This window comes from Podarcis bocagei (genome assembly GCF_964188305.1).
Source record: "Podarcis bocagei genome assembly, chromosome: 7".
Taxonomy (NCBI): Eukaryota; Metazoa; Chordata; class Lepidosauria; order Squamata; family Lacertidae; genus Podarcis; species Podarcis bocagei.
The window spans coordinates 10,766,662-10,793,376 of NC_138132.1; the positions used below are offsets into that span (position 1 = coordinate 10,766,662).

General features: G+C 48.7%; 1 protein-coding gene across 1 annotated transcript in view; it reads right to left on the minus strand.

Moving 5' to 3' along the window:
* BCL3 (BCL3 transcription coactivator) overlaps positions 1 to 25,497 on the minus strand; it is a 32,413-nt gene extending 6,916 nt beyond the window's left edge. The window contains exons 1-6 of the mRNA XM_081200347.1: positions 24,058 to 25,497; positions 21,658 to 21,823; positions 18,614 to 18,722; positions 7,915 to 8,116; positions 6,818 to 6,906; positions 255 to 332 (exon numbers count right to left, since the gene is read on the minus strand). Of these exons, the coding sequence (XP_081056473.1) occupies positions 255 to 332; positions 6,818 to 6,906; positions 7,915 to 8,116; positions 18,614 to 18,722; positions 21,658 to 21,823; positions 24,058 to 24,625 (1,212 nt within the window). The 5' untranslated portion in view covers positions 24,626 to 25,497. The remainder of the gene's footprint in view (positions 1 to 254; positions 333 to 6,817; positions 6,907 to 7,914; positions 8,117 to 18,613; positions 18,723 to 21,657; positions 21,824 to 24,057) is intronic.
* Between the last annotated feature and the right edge of the window lie 1,218 nt (positions 25,498 to 26,715).

Here is a 26,715-nt window from a genome sequence, read left to right on the forward strand (position 1 = left end):
AGGCTGGCTGCTCTGCCCACGCAGCTGTGCTCTCCAACACCTCAATGCCACTTCCTGCCCTACAGAATCTGCCGCCTGACACCATCGCTGCCTCTGCCCAATGTTAGGGCCGGCCCTCAAGAGGTTTGCATTCATTAATGTGTGCGAGTGAGCTCCCCCCCCCCCCACACACATTTGGGACAGAACAAGGCTGCTTGGCTCTTACGAAACGATCACAAGGGGTTACGGGTAGAGGAGATGTGAGAGAAGCTTACCTGTAGCAGCAGCTCAACCATCTCCAGATTATCGTTCTCCACAGCATGCAGTAGTGGAGACCGCCCGCTCTTAATATCCTAGGGTGGGGAGAGAACCACAACGGTGCGAGAGTAAAGATTCGGTCAAATCCTGCATCAGTTCTCAGTTTACGGGAGGGAGGATGGAACGGAATTCACAATCCATTTGTTATGTACTGAGTTGATTAGGATCCAAAATGCAGCAGTCTGATTGGTCCTAGAACAATAGGATTCAGAATGCAGGAGTCTGATTGGTCCTAGAACAATAGGAACCAGAACGCAGCAGTCTGATTGGTCCACAGGAGCCACCCAATCCAGCTCCAGGTGGAAGTGAATCCGCAACCTGATTGCCCTACAGGAGAATCCCGGAACTGGCCAATCACGTGGGACCCATTGTGTAAATAATGTATATAAAGCAGACATTCTGGGGGAACTTCCATTCCTCCTCACCACTATGAACTGAATAAAGAGCATGAAATCCACTCTCGACTCCGAGTATACTTCACTCTTCCTCCAACCCGTTCCAGTCCTAAAAACAGTAGCTTAGAGGGCCATCAGAAAAGAGTAAGGAGGGCCGGAGCTGCCCTCTATCCTGCCCCATAGCACATATAACAGAATGAATTGGGGGACCACCAGAACGATACATTTATAGCACCAGGATACTGTTCCAACAGAATCCCAGAATCCTGGGAGCTGCAGTTTGTGCTGAGAGTTGTCAGGAGAGCGGCCATTTTGTCCCCAAAACTACAATTGCCAGAGTGCTTTAACTATCAATCCCTCTTCCCAAGAAACTCTGGGACTTGTAGCGCTGTGACTTTGAAATTAGATTTGCATTAGGAGGCACTTTCTGTTCTTAAAGGTGTGTGAGTGTGTGGAGGGGGGAAAACCCCTAACATATTTGTTAATTCTGCTACATTCAAGCCCTGTCCTACTTCGCTTCCTCGCTTTGCAAGAGCCATATGTCAACACCCTTGTGTACACTGCGAATGGACCCATTCACCGGCAAGTGTGTGCACATAGAAGGAATGACAGCTTAAACAACAACAAACGAAAGAGGAAGCTTGAATTCGGCTTAACATGGGTGGGGTAGGATGGATAACATTAAGTAAGGTGCAATCAGTATCTCCTCAGTGCTGAATCACTTTCTGTCAAACTCCTTTTTCAGTAGGCACTGTTATCTGTATCTATGTACTGCTGTTGTGCCTCAAGAATATTTCAATAAAATGCAAGGTGGCTTTTTTTTTTAAAAAAAAATAAAAGATCTGCATAAATTTAAATGTAAAGAGTCAGAAGGGAGCACAAGGGTCATCTAGGGCTGCCATACGTCTGGAACTTCCTGGACATATCTGGGATCTGTTTGTCAGAAATTGTTTAAAATTGTTTAAAATGCCCAGGAAAACCTGGGCATATGGCAACTCATGCCACAAGTGCTGCTTTTTTTGGTGAATTTCCCCCCCCCCAAAAAAAAAACTCAAAAATTTCATTTTTTAGGGAGATTTTGCAAAGAAAACCTCAAGAACTTCTGCGTCCGGAATTTCACCCTTTGAAATATGGCAGCCCTAATCTAGTCTAATCTTTAGCCCCGGGTGGGGCTCGAACCCACAACCCTGAGATTAAGCACCTCAGGCTTTACTGAATGAGCTGTACAAGTGTGTGATTATTTATTTATCCCTCACCTTTCCCCCCCAACGAGAATATATAGTATAGTCCTGCATGTTAAGGGACGTGGGTGGCGCTGTGGGTTAAACCACAGAGCCTAGGACTTGCTGATCAGAAGGTCGGCGGTTCGAACACCCACGACGGGGTTAGCTCCTGTTGCTCGGTCCCTGCTCCTGCCAACCTAGCAGTTTGAAAGCACATCAAACTGCAAGTAGATAAGCGCCTAGTTTTTTTGGGGGGAAATAAAGGAAAAAATAAAGGATGTCTGTCTGGTGCGCTCTGCTTCAGGGCGCCCCGCCCACTGGGCGGCAGGCTGCTATCCGCAGCGTGGGAAGCCCTGCGGGGACCTCCCGCAGGGCTGCCTAGGCTGCGGATGTCTTCCTGAAGCCTGGAGAGCGAGAGGGGTCGGTGCGCACCGACCCCTCTCGCTCTCCAAGCTTCAGCAAAAGCCTGCATTCGCCCCATAGGACACACCCAGATTTCCCCTTCATTTTTGTGCGTCCTATAGGGCGAAAAATACGGTAGGTGTCGCTCTGGTGGGAAGGTAAACGGCGTTTCCGTGCGCTGCTCTGGTTCGCCAGAAGCGGCTTAGTCATGCTGGCCACATGACCCGGAAGCTGTACGCCGGCTCCCTCAGCCAATAAAACGAGATGAGCGCCGCAACCCCAGAGTTGTCCGCGACTGGACCTAATGGTCAGGGGTCCCTTTACCTTTACCTGCATGTTACTGCACAGCTATAAACTGAGAATAAGGAATCCAGAGGCTTCCATTTAAGAAGGATGGCTCAGTCTCCAGCCCTTAAGGTACATCTGACTGTAGTTTATATTATTTTTGTGTGTGTGCCTGTTCAGGTTTGCAAGTCTGCAGGGAGCATCTGCTACATTTTTTAAAATCTTGCAGAGCACTTAGTAGTTTGGGTGGTACAACAAATAAGGGAAGCTTTGGGGAGCGGGAAAGGCTGCTTTCCATCTGTTTCAATCAGTTTGTACATCGCCCGACATTTGATGACCATTCGATGAGTGTGCGGGTGACCTTACTGCAGCACCCCCTGCCTGACTCCGCCGATGGAAAAGTCTTGCACATGAGTCAACGCCAGAGGACATAAACACTTTGATTCATCTGAATTCTCCAAATTCCTGTTTTGAATTTGCTTTTAGACTACTGCCTCGCTGGTTTTGTACTGTATTTTTGCTTTGACAAATTAAAAGCAAACAAACATTTTTTTCAGTCACACGCCATTTAAAGATTTTAAAAATACTGAGCGGTTTAGAAGTGCTTTTAAATAAATAAATAAATAAATAAATAAATAAATAAATAAAGGTTCAGAAAATGGTAACCCACCACATGATCCAAGTGGACGATCGAGCATGATCTTCTTCATGCAGGGCATAGTTGAGCTATGGAACTCCCTCCCACTAGAGACAGTGATGGCCACCAACTTGGATGGCTTTAAAAGAGGACCGGGCAAATTCAGGGAGGATAAAGGCTAGGAGTGGCTACTAGCCACAATGGCTAGGCTTAGTTTGAGGGCTTGAGTCACTTGAATGTGACTCAGAAACTACAACTAAAGCAGAAGCTAGACTGGTGACTGGGAGCAGCTGCCGGGACCACGGAACACCAGTCCTAAAAGACCTACCTTGGCTCTCAGGACGTTTCCGAACACAATTCAAAGTGTTGGTGCTGAGCTTTAAAGCCCTAAAAGGCCTCAGCCCGGTATACCTGAAGGAGCGTCTCCACCTCCATCGTTCTGCCCGGACTCTGAGGTCCAGCGGCGAGGGCCTTCTGGTGGTTCCCTCATTGAAAGTAGTGAGGTTACAGGGAACCAGGCAGAGGGCCTTCTTGGCAGTGGCACCCACCCTGTGAAATGCCCTCCCATCGGATGTCAAGGACATAAACAACTATCTGACTTTTAGAAGACATCTGAAGGCAGCCTTGTTCAGAAAAGTTTTTAATGGCTGACTTATTATGTTATTATATGTGTTGGAAGCTGCCTAGATTGGCTGGGGAAACCCAGCCAGATGGACAAGGTATAAATAAGGGGTGCCCAAACTTTTTTCCAAAGAGGGCCAGATTTGATGAAGTGAACATGCGTGAGGGCCGACCAAAGTTGTTGTTTTTTAGGATTAAAGTTGTTGAGGCATTTTTACAATTTTACCCCAAGGTTGTTGAGGGGTTTTTTTAGGATTGAAGTTGAGCTTTGGGGGGGGTGGGATTTTACCCCAAGAAATAAACTGCCACAGGGGCCGGATTAAACTGACTGGCAGGCCAAATTAGGCCCCCAAAACAGACTTTGGACATGCCTGGTACAGTGGTGCCTTGGGTTAAGAACTTAATTTGTTCTGGAGGTCCGTTCTTAACCTGAAACGGTTCTTAACCTGAGGTACCACTTTAGCTAATGGGGCCTCCCGCTGCCGCCGCACCGCCACAGCACAATTTCTGTTCTCATCCTGAAGCAAAGTTCTTAACCCAAGGTACTATTTCTGGGTTAGTGGAGTCTGTAACCTGCAGCGTCTGTAACCTGAAGCATCTGTAACCCAAGGTACTACTGTATAAATAATAAAATTATTATTAAGGTAAGGTAAAGGACCCCTGGACTGTTAAGTCCATTCAAAGACGACTACGGGGTTGCGGCGCTCATCTCGCTTTTCAGGCTGAGGGAGCCGGCGTTTGTCCACAGACAGCTTTCCGGGTCATGTGGCCAGCATGACTAAACCGCTTCTGGCGCAACGGAACACCATGATGGAAACCTGAGTGCATGGAAACGCCATTTACCTTCCCGTCACAGTGGTACCTATTTATCTACTTGCACTGGCGTGCTTTTGAACTGCTAGGTTGGCAGGAGCTGAACAGAGCAACGGGAGCTCACCCTGTTGCGGGGATTTGAACTGCTGACCTTCCGATCAGCAAGCCCAAGAGGCTCAGTGGTTTAGACCACAGTGCCACCTGCGTCCCTAAAATTATTATTATTTTTTGGGTGGCCACTGTGAGAGCAGGCTGCGGGACTAGATAGGCCTTTGGCTTGTTCCAACAGACAGGCTCTTCTTACACTAAGGAAATAAAGTCGGGGGGAAACAACTTGTTTGCAGTGATTAATCTGTGTTGGGTCATTTTCACATGCAAGTCATCTCCTGAGGCTGCTGCCAATGAGATTTGGAAGTTTGATGTTGAAATCTCACAGCCATGACAAGGCACCGTTCAGAGCTTGTCTAGCAAATGGTCCATGATGACCGAGCGCAGCCTCTCCCTGTGACTTGCAGGAGCAAGTAACTCTCCACACCTGCGGCTGTCTAAACAGCTCTTACGCCCTCAAGCAACTCCACCCGTCCTGCCTCGCTTGCCCAGGAACGCTGTGATGCCCATTTTGTCTCCGCTTCCTCCAGAATCCTTCCTCAAAGCCATTTCTTCTGCGGTAGTTTTCGGCACAACACCGTAGACCTCCTACCCATGCACATGACTCCCCTTTGTTTACAATCCATTCTCCCAGCGCCATTGTACTGGATCTTATATTGTAAGCTCCTTGGGACAGAGACCTGCCCTCTTATAAAACACTGTACAGTGGTACCTCTGGTTACAAACTTAATTCATTCCGGAGGTCCGTTCTTAACCTGAAACCGTTCTTAACCTGAGGTACCACTTTAGGTAATGGGGCCTCCCGCTGCTGCGTGATTTCTGTTCTCATCCTGAGGTAAAGTTCTTAACCTGAGGTACTAATTCCGGGTTAGCGGCATAGCTGTCAATTTTTCCTTTTTCTTGCGAGGAATCCCATTCGGAATAAGGGAATTTCCCTTTTAAAAAGGGAAACGTATGGTTAGCAGAGTCTGTAACCCGAAGTGTTTGTAACCCAAGGTACCACTGTATCAGCAAATAAACAAGCTATGGAAACAGATGCACATTTGATGAAATTGACAGTTTTACACAGGCAGCAAGCTTTGCTTGGAGCTGGAAGGGATCATCTTGTTTAACTGCCTACAATGCAGGAATTTGCAGCTTTCCCATACAGAGATCGAACTCAGCACCTTGGCATTATTAGCACCACGCTCTAACCAACTGAGCTATCCAGCTCCTGGACAGAGTTCCCTCGAACCCTGGTATATTAGAGCTGTGAGCAAGGCGTCCTCTCAAAATTCTTCACTCCATTTGTGGGCAACTACTGGGTGGGGTGTTTTTTTCCTGGAAGGGGGAAGGTGGATTTCACTGAATTTCTCAGAGGAAGGGAAATCCCCTAACAGTTTCTTGGGAGTAGGGCTCGTCATTAGTCATGAGGGGAGGACAAATTCCTTCTTTCTCCCTCTGAGACTGTGTGTGTGGCCACAGTCAAACCATGTAAAGCATTATGATGCCACTTTATACAGTCATGGCTTCCCCCTAAGAATCCTGGGAGTTGTAGTTCCTTAAGGGTGCTGAGAGTTGTTGGGAGGGGTCCCCTGCTCCCCTCAGAGAGTCTCAGTTCCCAGAGTTCCCTGGCAAAAGAGATGGAGCACTAAACCACTCTGGGAATTGTAGCTCTGGGAGGGGAATATGGGCTTTCTAACAACTCTCAGCACCCTTAACAAACTACAGCTCCCAGGATTCTTTGGGGGAAAGCCATGACTGTTGAAAGTGGTACCATAGTGCTTTACATGGATAGTTTGAATGTGGCCTCTGTGTGTGTTTGTTTGTAGCCTGGGCCCTATTTTGCATCCTCCATAATGCCCCGGGCCTAGCTATGTTGCAGGGCATTGTGGGAGGGAAATGGCAGCCACCACAAACGTTGGAGAACATTCAGAGAAAATTCCGCGAAATGGCCTTCCTCTTCTGAGCAGACTGAGAAAAAGGAAACCTGTCTTCTATTTTCCTCGGAACGACATCTTCTGAGAAAGTTCAGTGTAGCTCCTGCGCTTACTTACCACAGCATCAACATCTGCCCCGTGTTCTAGCAGAGTCAGAATAATGTCACGATTCTGGGTTCCAACAGCCACATGGAGAGGTGTAAAACCTGGTCAAAAAGCAAGAGAGAAAGAAATGAGACAACTGAAGAAGGAAGGAAATGTACATCTGAGGATTATCTGTCTCACAGAGGCAGGATAGTTCCTCCATATAATGAATAGAAAATGGGGAAACATAACAAAATGATGTAGAAAACCCAGTACAGTAGTAATAATAATTTTATCGCTGTGGTTTAAAATGGTATTTCAGGATTTACATTTAGATGACTGTGACTGCTATATGTTTAAGGTCTCCTTGTGACTGAAAGCAGTATATAAAAGTGTCTGGTAGTAATGATAATGATAATGATAATGATAATAATAATAATAATAAGAAGAAGAAGAATACGAATGATCCTATGTTGCAATCGTTTTTGGCATACTTTCTACTATGGTTGCCAGATTTTTTTCAATGAATCCGGGGACCCTTTTTTCTTCTTAAAGCTGAGTAGCAACAGGGAGTCAGTAGTGGGGATGGTGAGGCAAAAGACCCTGGGCCCAAGCACACATGCATATTGTATAAAGGTGCAAAGCCCTTCTTTCGCACCCTGTGAAACATAAATGCGCAGAGTTGGGGGTAAAGTCAAGGAAAGTTACAGTGCCTGCTGTGGCTATAGAGACTGAAACAGGAGAGACATGTTTTGTTCATTCATTCATTCATTCATATTTATACTATGTAGATGCCAAAATCAGCTGCCATGCCAAGTTGAAGATGTTGGCTTTGATCTTCAAGACCACCATTTTCCATACGGTCTACCAGGAACACAGTAATCTATAGGTAGCGGGCACCCCCAGAACTACTAAAATTCAGCTGCCCAGGGTTTGAATAACACATCCATTGTGCTCAAACTGAGAAGCTCCATGTCCATGGATGGTGTGACGATGTATGGAAGCTAACCAAAGCTCTGAATTTCATTAGGGCAGCGGGTCGGGGCGGGGCGGGAGTTATATTCTTGGGTCCCGATCAACACACCAACCCATTTCCCCACCCCCACCCCCAGTTCCTCATCCACACTCACCCTCAAAGTTTCGGGCCTCCAGATCCAGAGGGGCAGGGCTCCCATCTAGCAGCTCCTGCAGGCAATGGATGCTGTCGTGTTCGCAGGCAAGGTGGAGGGCAGTCTGCCCATTGCGGTCCAGCACCATGGGCGACGCTCCGTGAGACAACAGCAGCTTCACCAGAGTTGGCTGGGCTGTGATGACAGCCAAGTGTAACGGGGTCTGGAGTTTGTAGGGGACAAAAAAAACACAAACCTCTTTGTGAATGCAGATGGCTGCTGGTTATGTATTTATAGAGGTCTACTATAAACCACAGAGCCTAGGACTTGCCAATCAGAAGGTCGGCGGTTCGAATCCCCATGACGGGGTGAGCTCCCGTTGCTCGGTCCCTGCTCCTGCCAACCTTGCAGCTCGAAAGCTCGTTAAAGTGCAAGTAGATAAATAGGTACCGCTCCGACGGGAAGGTAAACGGCGTTTTCGTGTGCTGCTCTGGTTCGCCAGAAGCGGCTTAGTCCTGCTGGCCACATGACCCGGAAGCTGTACGCCGGCTCCCTCAGCCAATAGAGCGAGATGAGCGCTGCAACCCCAGAGTCGGTCACAACTGGACCTAATGGTCAGGGGTCACTTTACCTTTACTATAACTAAAGTTCTTAATCTGGGCCCTGTGAGGCCTTCGTATCCATCAAAGCCAGCAGCTGCGGTATGTTTCAGGTATGCTTTGAAGCAGCCATGATGGATCAAAATGGATTTGGCGTCTCTTCTGTAGAAGCAGCTCAAAGCATTGTGTACATGTTTGCTGCTTTACATATGGGTCACGCAAGCCTTGACAATAGGATTTAGAGTAACAGGAAAAGCTTTTTTATGTCTGTGACAACAGCTGTGAGAATGCTTCTAGCCCAGAGATGGAAGGACAGAGAAGAAGAACAGCAGACTAAACTGATGGAGTATGCAGAGATGGCGAAACTGACAGGAAAGATCAGAAACCAGGAAGATTAAGTATTCCTAAAATACTTTATTTTAAATATGGAACCCATGAAGGGAAGTAGGGAGGTCCGAGGGTTTGAAAGAACCATTTGTTTTAATGTTTGAAATGGTTAAAGATAAAATGTGTAAAATTATGTAAAACCAAGTGTCCTGGGAGACGATGAAAGTGGAAGCTTCTGATTCTAACTGTAAACCAATAACAGTTCCCTGTGATGTTCCGGAAACCCTGGCTTAATTAAACTCTAGTTAGGATCGATTTGCAGTTTCAAAACCTGGCTTACTCTGAAACCACAACACCCCACAGTTTTTGAGTTTGGGCATCATGAGGAGTTGATTCTGGATGTAGAAACACCTGTTTCTTTTTTTCTGGCATGTAAACATGGAGGAGAGAGGGGGAAGGGGGTGAGAAGGAGCTTGGGGGGTCTCCACAGCTAGGAGAGCTAGCAGGAAACCACGGTCACACGTGAAATCCGAAACAGACCTCTAAACAGAGAATTAGCTCCGCTGAATGCTTCCGGATTCGCGTCTTAGTAACATTTAGGATCAGACTAATGCTTCGCTTAGCAGCAGTCATGAAATCAAAAGACGCCTGCTTCTTGGGAGAAAAGCAATGACAAACCTAGACAGCATCTTAAAAAGCAGAGACATCACCTTGCCAACAAAGGTCCGTATAGTTAAAGCTATGGTTTTCCCAGTAGTGATGTATGGAAGAGAGAGCTGGGCCGTAAAGAAGGCTGATCGCCGAAGAATTGATGCTTTTGAATTCTGGTGCTGGAGGAGACTCTTGAGAGTCCCATGGACTGCAAGAAGATCAAACCTATCCATCCTGAAGGAAATCAGCCCTGAGTGCTCACTGGAAGGACAGATCCTGAAGCTGAGGCTCCAATACTTTGGCCACCTCATGAGAAGAGAAGATTCCCTGGAAAAGACCCTGATGCTGGGAAAGATGGAGGGCACAAGGAGAAGGGGACAACAGAGGACGAGATGGTTGGATAGTGTTCTCGAAGCTACAAATATGAGTTTGACCAAACTGTGGGAGGCAGTGGAAGACAGGAGTGCCTGGCGTGCTCTGGTCCATGGGGTCACAAAGAGTCGGACACGACTAAACAACAACAACAAGGCTTCGCTTCCAGCACAAAACTCAATGAAAAAGTGGAATGACTTGTTGTAAATTGCTTCTGGGTTACTTCTGTAAGAGGGAAAACGACTAGTAAGTTCAGTAAATAATAATTTATTATCTCCCTATTTATCTCACTGTGTGTGTGTGTGTGTGTGTGTGTGTGTGTGTGTGTGTGCTGTCTGTGCACAGGAATCGTGCTGTGTTCTTGCAGGTCATTTCTGGGTAACAGCAGAAGAACAACAACTGCAGGGAAAGTTGAACACTGGTCCCCCCCCCCACTTCCCTGCACCAGAGCTGTTTGTAGCTGGCGATGTCACAGAAGAGAAACCGAAGAAGTGGCAGGGTTCAAACTCAGCATCTCCTACGCAGCCAGCTAACCAGAGGAAACCCAGCTGGTTCCCACAGAAGAAACCACAGCCCCCCAGCACCTGCCTGCTGCGCTGACGCAACCGGGCGCTTCTCAGAAAGGGACAGGGCTGGTGCAAAAGAAGGGTTTATGAGAAACAGATAAGGAAATGACAGCGAGGCTGGGAGGGCAATCTGCAGCCCGCTTTCCCCTGAATTCCGCACAAACACAAACACACACACACACAAACCTATTTTGGCGGCATAGCACCATTCTCTCGAACCCTCACCGCAATCTGACTTGCGTAGGGTGCATTTGTTTTCCTCGGAAAGGCTTCCAGACAGAGAGTCTGTAAACAGGAAAGCTCTTTTCTTCAGGGACGCTCCAAACTCAGAGCCCAGGTATCTTTTAAGAGCCCACTGGACTAGGCCAAAGGCCCATCCAGTCCTGTTTCCCAAGTTTTCCAACCAGCTGCCGGCAGGAAGCCCGCAATCAAGATCCCGGCACAGGAGAAACTCTCCCCTTCCTGTGGCTTCCAGCAACTGGTTTTCAGAAGCTTTCCTGTGGGAGAGAGTTCCACAGTTTCACATAGCACTGTGGAAGGCATTTGGTTTGGAAGTCTTTTGGCCGGACTTCTGTGGCAGAGGTGGGTCTGTATGGGACGAGGCCATCGGATGGCTTGATTTGGCACAACCGGAGAGTATTTAAAAAAAACAAAAAACCTGTATTTTGCTTTAAACAAATACAGATAAATATAGGCAATCAAAATTATAAAATAAAATTGCTTAATAATAATGATGATGATGAAAAAAGCTAAAAAACTACAAAAAAAATCAAAGTACGTGGCATAGAACATAAGCCATTATGGGAAAGAAAAAAGAAAAAAGAAAGGAGGAGGAGGAAGAGGAAAGTAAAAAACGAAAAAAGAAAAAAGGGGGGGGGGAGAAAAAAAGAGAAAAAAAAGTAAGATGAGCCAAAACACAAGAAGGCTCATCTATTGTACGCTTCCGTCAAGGTCACAACAGATCGTTATTCTTATCAATTCTCTCTATCTGCATTCCATCTTGGTATCAGGGAACATTTCCCTATGCAGTATCATTCTAAACATAACCAGGTCTTTCTTGATGAACCCTTATCCCCTAGATAATTATTTAAACATTCCCATTCTTCTTTCACCATCTTTTTAGGTTTATCTCTTATTGCATCTGTCAGCTTCACAAGCTCCAAGTACTCGCACAATTTGACTACCCATTCATCTTTAATGGGTATATTTTTATCTTTCCAGTGTTTTGCCACTATAACCCTCGCTGCTGACGTCGCATACATAACCTGGTTTTATTTTTGGAGAGTATTTTTTTTGTTCTGTTCCCAGCCCCACCGGCTTTTGTAAAATGGCATCATCTGCCTTGATACCTAGGGAGAGGGTGGGCCACCTTTAAATATCTCAAGGGCTGTCACATAAGAAAAGAGGGGACAAGCTTGTTTTCTCTAGCTCTGGAGGGTAGGACTTGGGGGTAATGGGTTCAGGTTATAAGAAAGGAGATTCCAACTCAAAAATAGGAAGAACTTAAGAGTAATTGGACAGTGGAATGGATTCCCTCATGAGGTTGTGGACTCTCCTTCCTTGGAGGTTTTCTAGCAGACGTTGGATGGCACCGGTTCTGAGAGATCTGCATTGGCTCCCAGTAGGTTTCTGAGCACAATTCAAAGTGCTGGTGCTGACCTTTAAAGCCCTAAACGGCCTCGGTCCGGTATACCTGAAGGAGCGTCTCCACCCCCATCGTTCAGCCCGGACGCTGAGGTCCAGCGCCGAGGGCCTTCTGGCGGTTCCCTCATTGCAAGAAGTGAGGTTACAGGGAACCAGTCAGAGGGCCTTCTCGGTAGTGGCACCCACGCTGTGGAACGCCCTCCCATCAGATGTGAAGGAAATAAGCAGCTATCCTATCTTTAAAAGACATCTGAAGGAAGCCCTGTTCAGGGAAGTTTTTAATATTTAATGCTGTATTGTTTTTAACATTTGATTGGGAGCCGCCCAGAGTGGCTGGGGAAACTCAGCCAGATGGGCAGGGTATAAATAATAAATTATTATTATCATTATTATTGATACTTTTGCTGAGATTCCTGAATTGCAAGGGGGTTGGACTAGATGACCCTTGGAGTCCCTTCCAGCACTTCAATTCTATGATCTTGATATTAAAAATGTACCAGGAAGCATTTGGACAAGAGGAAGCTAGCTCTGCCCCAGCGAAACTAAAAAGAAACCAAAACTGTAGAAGCCAAAAGTGAGTGTCACTCATGGTTGATTGAATTTTCATTTCCAGTTAAAAGGATTTCCAGGAACAAGTCTGTACTAGCTTTCATCCACCCCCAAGACCCCAGAAAGCCAGATGTTACAGTAGAGAAATTGACGATGAGGCAATACTAGGAACAGATGGGTCCAGTATTGCCGGGCAGAAGGCAAGTTTGCAATGTCACTTTCTGCTACTAGCTGGAAAAAAATAAATCTAAACACGGGACATTTGTACGTGCTCCAGGAGGGTGGAGCTGTTTCCCGATCATGTAAAATCCAATTGACATTTGTTCCGATTCAGCAGTAAAGAGGGGGTTTTCCCAGGGAAAGTAGCAAGACAATAAAAAACCACCCCACTCTCCTACTGGGACTTGGAATCATGGGGGAAATTAAAGTGTGGATGGGCTGTGAGGAATCCTGAGTATTTGTGACATCGGAAGGGATTATTTTCCTGCAAAATGGGAGGTATAGGTTTGCCACCAAAATAGTTACGCTGCCCCTAAGTAACTAGGAAACTGTAATACAGAGACAGAAACTTGAGGACTAGGATAATGCCAACATTTGGGGCACAACACCAAATTCTGGTTAGTGGAACAGTGCAGTGAAGACAACCAGAAAGGGGGTCTCCTCCAACCTTGCAATCAAAAGCAGCAGGAATGTTCAACTTTTCATTTTTGAGAGTCTTTATTACATCAGGACATCTCCGTAAAGGACTTTTCCCTGCAAGTTTTCCTTTTCGGAAGGCAAAATTTCTGGACTCTCACTGCTTGGGTGGCAGGGATTTCAAGCAGGAACAAGGAACATTATTCTTTATTAAACACGGGTCACTTTTTAAAAAACCAACAACAACATGCAAGTAAATAAATAAATAAATAAATAAATAAATAAATAAATAACACACACACATTAAAACCAGTAAAAAATATCATTCATCTTTTTAAAACACAGAACACCCCACCCACTGAAGGAAGCCGCAGCTCATTAAAAGCCAAATAAATGTTTTTGCCTGGCACCCTAAGGTTAGCAATGATGGTGCCAGGTGAGCCTCGCTAAGCATTCCACAAGAGGGGGGACACCACTGAAAAGGCCCCGTTCTGGTGTTGGCCTCCTCTGGAGGAGGAACACAGAGAAGAGCTATCGGCTGAGGGTTTGAGCCAGTTCATAAGCAGGACTGGCGTCCTGAGCCACGTAAAGCTCAAAAACAGCACTTTGAATTTGGCCCGGAACCTATCTATGCTGGAAGGATGCAAGATGGATTTACCCAGGAGGCAGCCTTCATTTAGTAAGACATCTCCTTGGCTGCCAGTGGGAACTCTCTTTCCTGCGGTCTGAGGATTGCGGATGGGCGTGAACAAGACAAAACTCCCACGAGCCGTCCTTTCCGTTGCGCAAGGCCGCGCCTGCTTTTCAGATTTACGGCTGCCACAGAAATCTAGTTCAAAAACCTTGCCCGCCTCAAATCTGAAAGTTGGCTGTGCACAAAAAATAAAGGACAGAAACGGAGCGAGGAGAAAGCATGCTTTTGGAGACGGCTTTTTATCTGCAGGATGGTTTGACCCTAAACTGCATGCTAGAAATAATATATATATATATTTATAACCCCGACCCCCTCTAAAACCTTTACCCACCCCCCTGCAACTTCCGCCTGTTGTTCCTGGTGTTGTGACTCAGGGCTGCTGAGTGAAGAGTCTTTGTGTCTTTCTTGAGCCACACGGTTGAGGAAGTTGCCTGGGGTTTGCCACCAGCGAGGGCTAGGGAAAGTCCCTTGGGCGGGTAGAGGGGAGGGCACAAGAAGCTGCTGGGAATTAAGCCTTCGAAGTTTACGACTCCTCAAGGACTGCAGGGTTTGGGGCCTTGTCTCCTTGGCTTTTGCCAGGCTGGTCTCCTTCCAGACGCACTCGGTGCCGCTGCAAAACTACAATCTCTGCTCCGCTTTGTGGAAGAGCCAAGTTACAGGGGACCAGGCAGAGAGCCTTCTCGGTAGTGGCGCCTTCCCTGTGGAACACCCTCCCACCAGATGTCAAAGAGAACAACAACTACCAGGCTTTTAGAAGACATCTGAAGGCAGCCCTGTTTCAGGAAGCTTTTAATGTTTGATGTATTATAGTATTTTAATATTCTTTTGGAAGCCGCCCAGAGTGGCTGGGGAAGCCCAGCCAGATGGGCGGGGTATAAATAATAAATTATTATTATTATTATTATTATTATTATTATTATTATTATTATTATTATTATCATCATCATCATCATCATCATCATCATTAGCTGACCGAGGAAGCCTGATGCAACCTGTCTGGTCCAAAGATTAGGAGACTCCAACCCGGGGGTCAGCAAACATTTTCAGCAGGGGGCCGGTCCACTGTCCCTCAGACCTTGTGGAGGGCCGGACTATATTTTTTTGGGGGAATGAACAAATTCCTATGCCCCACAAATAACCCAGAGATGCATTTTAAATAAAAGGGCACATTCTACTCATGTAAAAACAAACTGATTCCCGGACCGTCTGAGGGCCAGATTTAGAAGGTGAATTGGGCCAGATCCGGCCCCCAGGCCTTAGTTTGCCTACACATGCTCCAACCTCTCAAGAGTTTACTTCTCCTTGCTCCAGCAAGCTCCCATGCTACGTCTGTTGCATTTTGTGTTTTCCAAGTGCAGTGGTACCTCGGTTTTCGAACATCATCCATTCCGGAAGACCATTCGACTTCCGAAATGTTTGAAAATTGAGGCGCAAAGAGCAGTCTGCCAATTCAATAGAGAAAATTGTGAAAAACAACAGATACACACAGCGGAAGCCGTTTGACTTCTGAGGCGTGTTCGGAAACAGAAGCATTTACTTCCGGTTTTTCGGCGTTCGAAAACCAAAACGTTGGGCAATGCAGACATTTGAAAACCGAGGTACCACTGTAATGATTTTTTAAAAAAAATATGTAGCAAAGAATGTTGAATACTGAGATCTGTGTAAATTACGAAAATTAAGCTTGAAAGCCAACTCAAGCCTCGCCCCCTGCTTCAGACAAGGATTGTCCATCAACTTTCAAGCCTTTCTTCTCAGCCTTAAAGGCTAGAAACTTGGGTTTTAAAAAACACATAAAACCCTCAGTTTTTAATAAAGTGAATTCTGCGTCTGGACCCTCCACACACATTCAGCATGTTGCAATAATTCAAACTTGATAAAATCAAGATTTATCCTCATTTCATCACACAAAACAGCGAGGCTAGGGTCTCAAAAGGATCGCCAGCAATATCTTCTGGAAAAACCTGCCAGAGCATTGTGGGACTACAACTCCCATCATCCTGGGCCACATGATGGGTGTTGTAGTCCAACAACACCAGGATACCTGAGTTTGAGAAACACTGGACTGTGGCAACAGGTTTAAGGCACCCCACTATCATAGCCAGACCCCGCTCTCTACTGGGAGCAAAGACTAAATCGAGAGGGGTGCATTGGGCCGAAGACCATGCGAGTCGGTCCCTCGGTTGCCATGGAGGCCTCGAAATCCCAGGCTAGCCCTGAGGCATCCTGGGAAGGGACCAAAAGTCCTGAGTCCTTCCAAAACCACACTGGAGACAGGCCTGTCCCACTTAGTAACTGAGGTGGGTGGCGTCCCAACAATATGGCGGCTCAGCACATCAGGCCAATGACCGCATGAGCTCATGAGCCACGAAACAGACCCAAGACCTTTTTATTGATCTCTCAGCAGGTCCTGATCTGCTGCCACCTCTCCACCTCCGCTCTGAGGTGAACACGCCCAAGGCTTCTCCATGGCGACGGATTCCAGGGGAAGATAGGATTGTGCAAACTTTCAGGGAAATGCACCAACCATTAGGAAGCTCAGATATGCTGGGAACCAGAAATATCGGGAATTGTAGGAAGGAACGTGGAAATAACTAAATTAATGGTTCTTATTACCCTGAGTAGTACTGAGTTAAAAACAAAAGAGGAATGCAAATGGGTAAAATTTATGGTAACTGCAGCCAGATAGGTCATAGCGAGTAATTGGGAAAATGCAGAAGAGTTAGGGATGAACCAATGAAGGAAAAAACTGAATATTATAATTTTAGAATATTTAACTGTGAAGATACATAGAATGAAAGGGTTTAAGGTCAGTGAGAAAGAGGAGGATTGGTTTGAGAAGATATTGAATTATTTGAGTAGGTCTGAACAATTTGGGGCAATTAAAATGTTAAAAGTTAAATAAACCTTGTGGAGGGAGGAGTGTTAAGGTATATAGAAGTGTACATATGGTTGATTTGAATACGTTATTATTGAATATTATTGAATATTGTATACCCAATGTATCAGCTGCCTGGGGGGTTTCACTGTTTGTGTTTTGGTGACTGGTAAAAAATAAAAATACACTCATCTTGGGAATACAACCAAATTAGAACCTTGCAACTTGTATATGGGGGCACCAAAATCTTTGAACTGCTTAGGGCCTCTAAAGGTCTGGATCCAGAATGACTGGAAGCCCTGAAGAATGGGGGAACCTGTTTTCTCTCCCTCCTTTGATGCACAAGACCTGATCACGCTCTAAAACTTCCTGGAGGGGGAAGGGCTGTGGCTCCGTGGTTCAGAGCCTCTGCTTTGCATGAAGAAGGTCCCGCGGTTCATTCCCCCGGCGTCTCTGGGTAGGGCTGAGAACTGAAACCCTGGAGAGCCACGGCTTTGCCAGTCAATGCACAGGCAAAACTGAGCTAGACGGACTTGGCCCCAGTTTGCACTGTGCATTTAAAGCACCTTGCGGGGCCGGCCCACCCAAGAGACAAGGTGAGGCGACCGCCTCAGGCGGCAGAGTCTGCTGGGACAGCAGATCCTGATGTAGAACTTTAGCCAGGGCTAAAGGTTAGGCCAGGAAAGGTTAATGCACTATTTAACGTAGGGCCGGCCCACCCAAGAGGCAAATGGAGGCGACCGCCTCAGGTGGCAAGATCCACCAGGGCGGCAGGGCCCTGATGTCCATCTTTCTCCCCCCCCCCTTGCTCCTGATGTAGATCTTCCTTCACCCCTTCTTCCCTGGTGGGGAGAGAGGTGCCATTTTGGGCTCTGCCTCAGGTGCCAAACTGTTTTGGGTTGGGCCTGGCACTATGACACAACTTTAAACAGCCCCCACCCCAGGAAAAAGTTGTGGGAGCTGTAGTTTGCTATGGCTGCTGAGACTTTTTAGGAGATACCTGATTCCACTCGCTAAAACTACAATTCCCAGAGTTCCTTGGGAAGCAGGACTGACTGCGAAACAAGGCTGTAACAGGAGGTCTCCAAACAGGGCTTAACAAACTACAGCTCCCAGAGTTCTTTGGGGGAAGCCATGACTGTTTAAAGTGGTATCGCAGTGCTTTCCATGTCTGGGGTGAATGTGGCCTTGGTATAAGGCAGGTTGCTATGATTCCTCTCCCCACTTTTCCAGCTGTGTGAAATCAGCCTGAGACCTACAATAACATTTGGCCGCCCACACTGGTGCGAAGAATGAAAAGCCAGATGGAAACTTTCTCCCCGTGGCCTAAGAGAGAGGCAATCATCCTGAAGCAAAGTTCTTAACCTGAGGTAATATTTCTGGGTTAGCGGAGTGTGTAACCTGAAGCGTATGTAACCTGAAGCGCATGTAACCCGAGGTACCACTGTACCTCAAAATATCAGGTGCTGCGGACAAACAACAAGGTACGATTGCCTTCACATCCTCTATGCTAAGATTCTTGGTGGCCACGGTGGGATTTATTTATTTTTTGCATTTCCGTTCGCCTGCTTTCCTCCAAACAGCATGCAGAGTTCCGCTCCCTATTTTACCCTATAACAACAACCATGCGAAGTAGGTCAGGCCAAAGGCGAGTGACGCCCAAGGTCACCCAACCAGCTCCATAGCTGAGTGGGGATTCGAACCCTGGTCTCCTGGGTCTGGGTCCAACACTCTAACCCCTACACCACACTGCCTCTCTCTGGATGATGGACCAACAGCACGCCCCTACCCCACAGATCACACTTACCTGCCGCAGGTTGTTGAAGGTGTCCAGACTTTGCCTCCCCTGGTGGAAAAGAGCGATCAGGCGCCGAGCAGCCAGAAGATTCCCCTGAACCACGGCGATGTGGAGAGGCCTGGAACGGGACAGAGAAATGAGCTGTGAATCCATTAGACCAGAGATCCCTCCCCTTCTGGTCTGCAAAGCTTTGCTAACCTGGCGCCTTCCAGACTACAACTCCCATCAGCCACCTGGAGGCACCACTTTGGCAGAGGTTGCATTGGGCACATGAGAAAAGTTGATCGGGACTGAAGGTGGGGTGGATTGGAACAGCAGCTTCCAAGCTGTGGAGCTCCCTGCACCCAGAAGCACCTTCACTATACAAGAAACCCTATACCTGGGCTTTTGACACTTGGAAGGGACCCCAAGGGTCATCCAGTCTAACCCGCAAGATGCAGAAATCTCAACTAACTCATCCATGGCGTGAAATGTACGTTTTTAGGACGCACCTTATCTCTGTGATTGGGCGCCGTTTTAAGCTGTTTTTAATATTGCTTCTTAATAGCGCAACCAACACATACAGTGGTACCTCGGGTTACATATGCTTCAGGTTACAGACTCCACTGTCCCAGAAATAGTACCTCGGGTTAAGAACTTTGCTTCAGGATGAGGACAGAAATTGTGCTCCGGCGGCACAGCGGCAGCAGCAGGAGGCCCCATTAGCTAAAGTGGTGCTTCAGGTTAAGAACAGTTTCAGATTAAGAACGGACCTCTGGAACGAATTAAGTACTTAACCTGAAGTACCACTGTACTTAAAATAACCCTTTTCCCTATGTATTTTCAAAAAGCACTATTGTATACGGTGGTACCTCTGGTTACATACTTAATTAGTTCTAGAGGTCCGTTCTTAACCCGAAACTGTTCTTAACCTGGAGACCACTTTAGCTAATGGGGCCTCTCGCTGCTGCCGCTGCACAATTTCTGTTCTCATCCTGAAACAAAGTTCTTAACCCAAGGTACTATTTCTGGATTAGCGGAGTCTGTAACCTGAAGCATCTGTAACCTGAAGCGTATGTAACCCGAGGTACCACTGTATCTATATTTTTCATTTTGTCTTTATATGCAGAAACGGTTCATGCTTTGAAATAAAATGATTTGTCAGCATAACCTTTGTGGAAATTGTTTCTATACTTATTTCTAAGACTTCAGTTATCCCCAGGGTATAAAAAAGGGGGGGGGGCACATTATCTACCTGGCCCGGGCCTCTGCCTGGCTCTGCAAGGCCCTGGTCCGAACCCTCTATAAAGGGGCATGAGTGGGATTAAGGGGGTCTCCCTGCTTGCAGCCCCCTCCCTATTTCACTCCCGGCCAAAGCTCTCGCTCTCGGTTGTCCAAAGTCTCAGCGCCCCCCTGCTACCTATCTGCATAGCACCCCGGGCTCCACCTGACTTCGCAGAAGCTGCCTCTCTCCCCGCTTGCAATGAAACGAAACCGCCTTATCGTCTGGGGCCAAGCCCACAGGCAGCGGGAAGGGCTCCCAGGGCACCGGCTTCCAGTAAGCCGAGCCCTGACCTCCGCTTCCTGTCTCGCTAACGGAGCCTCAAGGGCTCACCGCAGGAGCCAGCCCCCCCAGCGGAGAGGAAGGAGGAGAACAGCAACCCCTGGTTCGGGTCTCTGCAGCTCAGAAGGATGTGGGGCAGCTTAAGGAGGAGAATGGGGCGGGGGTCACTTCTCCCCTTTGCCCCATTCCAGGAAAAGGGACAGGGCTGCCAACAATTACACAGCAGGGGAAACGTCAGCAGACGGGGAGGAAGTCAGGGTGTGTGTAAGAGAGAGGGGTGTAGCTTGGGTAGGGGATTCCCCTTTGGCAGCTGCGCTTGGCTCCGGTTAAACAAAGCTGCTCAGCGAGAGGAGGAGAAAAAGGAGGAGAGGCCTTCCTCTCCAAATGCCCAAACCAGAAGGAAAGAGCGTTACCTGTACATCTTAGGCTAAGTCCGTGATCCTTCCAACCACCCAGGGTGGAGAAAGGCAGGCTCCTGCTGTTTGGCCCTAGAGGTGGGGTAGATTGCTTTTGGATATGGAGGCTCAACCTAGCTATTGTGGCGGTGGACAGCCGCCGGCAGGCTGCACCCACCAGGAATGTGTCGAATCAGGGCTCTCCCCTCCGCCCCCCAATTTGCCTAAGCAAACGGCCGTCCTGACATGATGCGGCAACACAATTCCGCACATCAGGGGCTGGCGGGAGTTGTGGCTCGAAACATCTGGAGGGTTAGGGAAGGCTGGTGCCTGTTGGTTATGCAAAGGGTGGATTTCTTCATCTTGGGAGACCCAGGTTCAAATCTACAGCAGAAACATTCCAGAAGGCTCAATCTTGGATACCTTCCAAGTCAAATTACCTTCCCTGGAAAAAAGTGTGTTTTTAAATGTGTTTGCTGCAGTTATGCTCCTTTTTATAGAAAGGTCTGTACAGAATAACCAACGGCTGCTTGTTTCCTTTTTTAAAAGGGGCTGTGTGCTGTTGGCTTAGCTAGCGCACAGGCCAATTTCACAGATTACGTCAATAGTCACTGAGGCTAGAACTACGTGTTCTGCAAACGCATTGGGGTGGGTCATGGCATTTGCAGGGGAAACTGCTTAGTTCCTCTCCCCACAACCAGAATCTGCAAACAGCTGGTCACCAGCGAAGAGATAGAGATACCACAAAGCAACCATTTGCATGTGGGGTGAAATATGGGGTGTTGGCAGTTGCCCTCTTTGGCCTCCTCAAATGATGCCTCAAATTATTCAGCCCCACCATGGAAATTGAATCTAGAGGCGAGATTCAACTTCCACCCATGACTCAGACTTCAGTACCGGGATGGGAAAATCAGAAACAAGGAAGTCCTCTGAGCATGTGCAAGCTGCCGTTTAATTATAAATTCCCAGGTATTGCACACATGCCTTCTCAGAATCGACCCTCAAAACTGAAGCTCCTCCATCCCACCCCATTTCCTGCCAGGCCCCAATCCTTCCCGGCTTCTCCTGCACTTCCAGCTCTCCCCTCCCCCTGAGCACCCACTTCTTTTCCTTACGTGTCTCCGTCCTCATCTTGCTTGGTCGCTGTGGCAACGTCTAGGGCCAACTGGGCCTCCACGGGGCAGAGGAAAGAGTAAGGGGTGGGGACCCTCAGCACCGGGTTGGGGGTCACGGGATGCAAAAGCGGCGACATCTCGGGGCTGAGGAAGGGGCCGGCCAAACCTGAAACGGGGAGGTGGGGGAAAAGAGAAAGAAGGGGTTGGAATGAGACGCAAAGCCGACCCTAAAAGAACCCAGGCGTCCGGGACTCCTAGTCCCCTCATTGGTAAGTTCACTGGAAGGCTTTCCTTGAGCTCTGCCCGTCGCCAGCCTCTTCAGGAGCAAGGAATGCTGTTTTGAGCCTCAGTAGTGGTGGCAGAGGGAATGGGCGCAAACGGAAAGAGTGACAACAAAGCTCCAAGGTTGCATTTTATTTCCTCCAAAGGCAGCATATTTTAAAGGGTGCTTTGTTATTGCTGTTTGTATACGCAGATGCATTTTAGGCCTCGCAACAACCGAAGACAGGGGTGATCCTTTTGATTTGTTTTAAAAATAGAGAGAGAGGAGGAAACTGCCCCTCTCCAAAAAAACCCCCTTGGTTCTTCTGCTAAAAAGCTCAGATTTCCTCATTCTGGTCAAACTGGGTGGAACGGCAGCAGAAAACGGCAATTAAAGGGTCCAATCTACACCATACAGTGAAAGCACTATTTATACCACTTTGTACTGCTCCCCCCCAAAAAAATTATGGGAGCTGTAGTTTGTTAACGGTGCTGAAAGAGTGCTTTAAATGTATTGTGCGGATGTGGATTGCATCCAATGAGATGTGCTTGGTTTCGGTTTGGCCGCATTTGCGCTGCATCTTAGGACGGTCTTTGCTTATTTGCCGCCTGAGGCGAAATGCAGTTTCCACACCTAGTGGGCAGCAAGGAAGGGAGTGGTTTCAAAGGGACAAGGTGAGCTTCATGGGTGCTCCTTAGATGGAGACTACTCTGGGGTACCTCATGGTTCGGGCCACAATAGCACCACGGGAAGAAGAAAAGTATGAGCATCTAGCGCTGCCACAGGTGTGCTTCTCCCGACGCCACAGACGCCACAATTCTGACCAAACGTGCCGTGAAGTCCGGATTCCCCACTTGAGAGGGCTTCAATTTACCTTGCGCCTGTGCTGGCCTCACACCTGACGAAGACTTCTGTTGTGCTCAGAAGCTTCGTTGTCTCCAAGCCACTAGCTTGTCCAATGGCAAACAACTCATAATAAATAAACATTAAAAAATACTTCAGGCGTTTCTACAGCACATGCGTTCTGCAGAGCGCTCCAGCTCGACAACGCCTACAACAACCCGGCAAGGTAGGCTCTTTTGACAAGAGATCTTTCCCAGTCTGCTCCTGTACTGCATCAAGATGTTTTAATGATTTTATATCTTTTAATGATTTTATATCTGCTGCCCTGGGCTCCTTTGGGAGGAAGGGCAGAAATAAAATTAATAGGAATAGAATCATAGAATTTTAGAGCTGGAAGAAACCCTGAAGACCATGTAGTCCCAAACTTGGGTCTCTAGCTGTTTTTTTGGACTACAACTCCCATCATCCATAGCTAGCAGGAACAGTGGCCAGGGATGATGGGAACTGTAGTCCAAAAACAGCTGGAGACCCAAGTTTGGGAAACCCTGACCAGTCCAACCCCCTGCAATGCAGGAATATACAGCTGTTCCATACAGTGATTGAACCTGCAACCTTGGTGCTATAGGACCAAATAATAATAATAATAATAATAATAATAATAATAATAATAATAATAATAATAATAATAATATTCTTCACTGCAGGCCAGGAGCCAGCTTGCTACAGCCACCTAGGCATTTTCAGGGCTGAGGTGCGATGCACACAAGGGGACTTCCCAATTCAGAGATTATGTTCTCGGGACGAAGGCAGGCACCAACATCTCCATTTCACCAGTTTCGCAGACCTCCCATCCGTCTGGCTGCCACACCTGCCTGACAGACTCATTTCCTCCTTGCTGCATGCCTTCCTCTTCTTGACCCCTACAGCTGGGAAACAAAAAACTTTTGGGCGAGTCCAAAGCCCTTCCTTCGCCTCAATTACCAAGTGGGGCCCTTGGATCACAAAAGGGAAGATGCAAACTAGGAGTGGGTCACCTGTGGCCATCAAATGTTGTGGGGCTCCATCTCTCCCCCCCCCAGCCAACACAACCCAGAGATGATGGGGTGTGTGGTCCATCGAGATCTAGAGCACCGCAGGTGAGCCACTCTCGGAAAGGCAAGCGGATGGGTGCCAAGTGATTGTGAAGGAAGTTGGCTGCAGAAAAACCCGAAGGATGGAGAGGTAGAAAAATCAGCTGCTGGCGGAAGGAGATTGAGCGGGGATAGAGCATTCCAAAGAGGGGGCCTTCTTTTTACCTGAGTAATAGGCAGCTGGGAATCTTGGGTAGCTGACGGAGATATACGGAGAGTGGTAACCATTGAAGGGGGAGCCCCACAGCTCGCTGCTCTCCGTCTTGGGGACTTTGCCAGCCAGAGGCCCCTGGGCGTCCCCATCTGCCCCCGGCACGACATACGGGCGTTTCCGCAAGGGCAAGCACGTCTTGGCCTTCTTCTCTCCTTCCAGCCCCGCCTGGGGGGAAGCCGTGCTCCGCATTCCTGGAAGGATGGGGCCGGGCTGGCAGACGGCACTCGGGGCTTCCTCGGGCTCCCGGGAAGTAGGCAACTGCCTCCCGGAGGCGTCCAAAGAAACCTCTCTGTCGGGGGCGACGCATCTGCCTTGGCTGCCTCCTTTCCGCCAGGTGCTCAAGTCCACAGGTAGCTCCCCGGCCATGTTTGCCAAATCCTCCTTGCCGTCGCCGGGCAGGGACTCCCGGGCAGGGTTCGCTTTCGGCTCCAGAGCTGGGTCAAGGGCTGGTGGAGCGGGAGGCGTCCACCTGGTCAGCTTTCCCGGGTGCTGCTGAGTGGGCAGTCGGAAAGTCACCATCACCTACTCATGTTCGCAAACCAAAAGCCCCCAGGGAACCCGCTCACCCAAGGCAGCTTGGGGGAGGCTCTCAGTTTCCGACGGCGGCCGCTTTCCAAGGGCCCTCCGACGGACGCTGCAAATCCCTTTCCATAGGCTCGGAAGAATGGATGGCCCGGTTACCTCCAACGACGCGCCATGTGATCACACCTGAGCGCTTTGCTCACAGGGTGTGGGCAGTGGGTGAGGTGTCATGCTCAGGAAGCCGGCAGGCAGTCCTTTCCGAGAGCAGCAGGGAGAGAGCCGGGGGGGGGTGCAGGAAGGTCACAACCCCACCCGCACCCTCCTCGTCCGCTTTCTGGATTCCGGGGAAAGGAGTCACCAGCCAAGCCGCGCCCGGTCTCCGCGCTCCGTCCCTTGCCAATTCTCTTCTCTTGTTTTCCTTTTTCCTGGCTGGAAGTGCTCCCCCGCCGCCCAAACCCGACGGTCCGGGTGGCGATGGCAGTGCCCTCAGTACCCCGCGGGCGCCCACGAGTGAATCCCGAGGAGCGGCGGTGACACCCGCTGCTTCGCCCACCCTCGGCGGTAGAGGAAGCCGGGACTTCCCCGTCGGCTCAGCTGAATACTAGGGACTTTCACAGACGCCTCTTACCGGCCTCCCCTCCCCGGGGGAGTTCCGCCTACAGCTCCTCCTCTTCTTGGCCGCCTGCCCGCTCTCGAAACTCCTTCCCCCGGCAGGCGCACAACGGCCAGGGGAGCCCTGCGCGCCATGCGCCCAGGGCGCATTGCCAAAGAGGCCAGGTGCGCCCAGGGCGCATTGCCAGCTCCCCAGGCGGAGAGGCGAGCGGGATCGGGGGGCGGGGAGGCGCTTCGCTTCGCTTTTGCGGCCCTTTTCCCGGACTTCTCCCCTCCCAGCCGGGAACGCCCCAGAGGGGAAGGGCAAGGAGTGCGACCGCCCCTCGCCAGGGCTAGGAGGCGACGGGGCGCTTAACTCTTTCCTCGGGAAGAAGCCAAGGGAATGAGAGAAAGGCGCCCAGCGATGAATGAGGCTGCGCGGCTCAGTGGTTTTTACTTAAGGATAGGTTCGGTTCTGGAATTACTGGTCCTGCAGTCATAAGAACCCTGATGGACCATCAGGCCAGTTCCCCATCTGGTCCAGCATCCTGTAGGGCCAATCAGATGCCCGTGATATGCCCGCAAGCGGGACCCGGGCGCAAGAGCCTTCTCGCTCCTGCGCTCTCCAGCAACGGGTATTCAGAAGGGTTCCTGCTTCCGGCCATGCAGGCAGGGCATCGCCTTCGTGGCTCGTAGCCGTTGTTTGCGTCTCCCCACCGCCGTGCAGTCACACATTTTAATGTTTGTGTCTTTAGACTTTTGTAAATCGCTTACTGTATTAGCCCATTTTGGCATTAAGCGTTACATAGGAGCCAACTATGTACATATAGTTACATATATATATGTACATATAGTTACATATATATGTACATATAGTTACATATGTACAACTATGTACATATAGTTACATATATATGTAACTATGTTACATAGGAGCCAACTATAGGGATGCGGGTGGCGCCTAGGTCTTGCTGATCAGAAGGTCAGCGGTTTGAGTCCCCACGACGGGGTGAGCTCCCGTTGCTCGGTCCCTGCTCCTGCCAACCTAGCAGTTTGAAAGCACGTCAAAGTGCAAGTAGATAAATAGGTACCACTCTGGCGGGAAGGTAAACGGCATTCCGTGCGCTGCTCTGGTTCGCCACTTAGTCATGCTGGCCATATGACCTGGAAGCTGTACGCCAGCTCCCTCGGCCAATAAAGCGAGATGAGTGCCGCAACCCCAGAGTCGGCAACGACTGGACCTAACGGTCAGGGGTCCCTTTACCTTTACCTTTTTAGGAGCCAACTCCTTGGGCCTAGGGGATCTTCGGCTTCCCTAACAACAACAACAACAACAACAACAACAACAACAACAATCATTTATTACCACTCTGGGCTGCTCCCAATCGAGGGTTAAAAGCAATACAGCAATAAAATATCCCCCCCCCCCCGTTGATGGCCGTTGCCATTCAAATGGGGTCCGTGCACCACGTCATGTGTTCGATTATGCAGGGCAG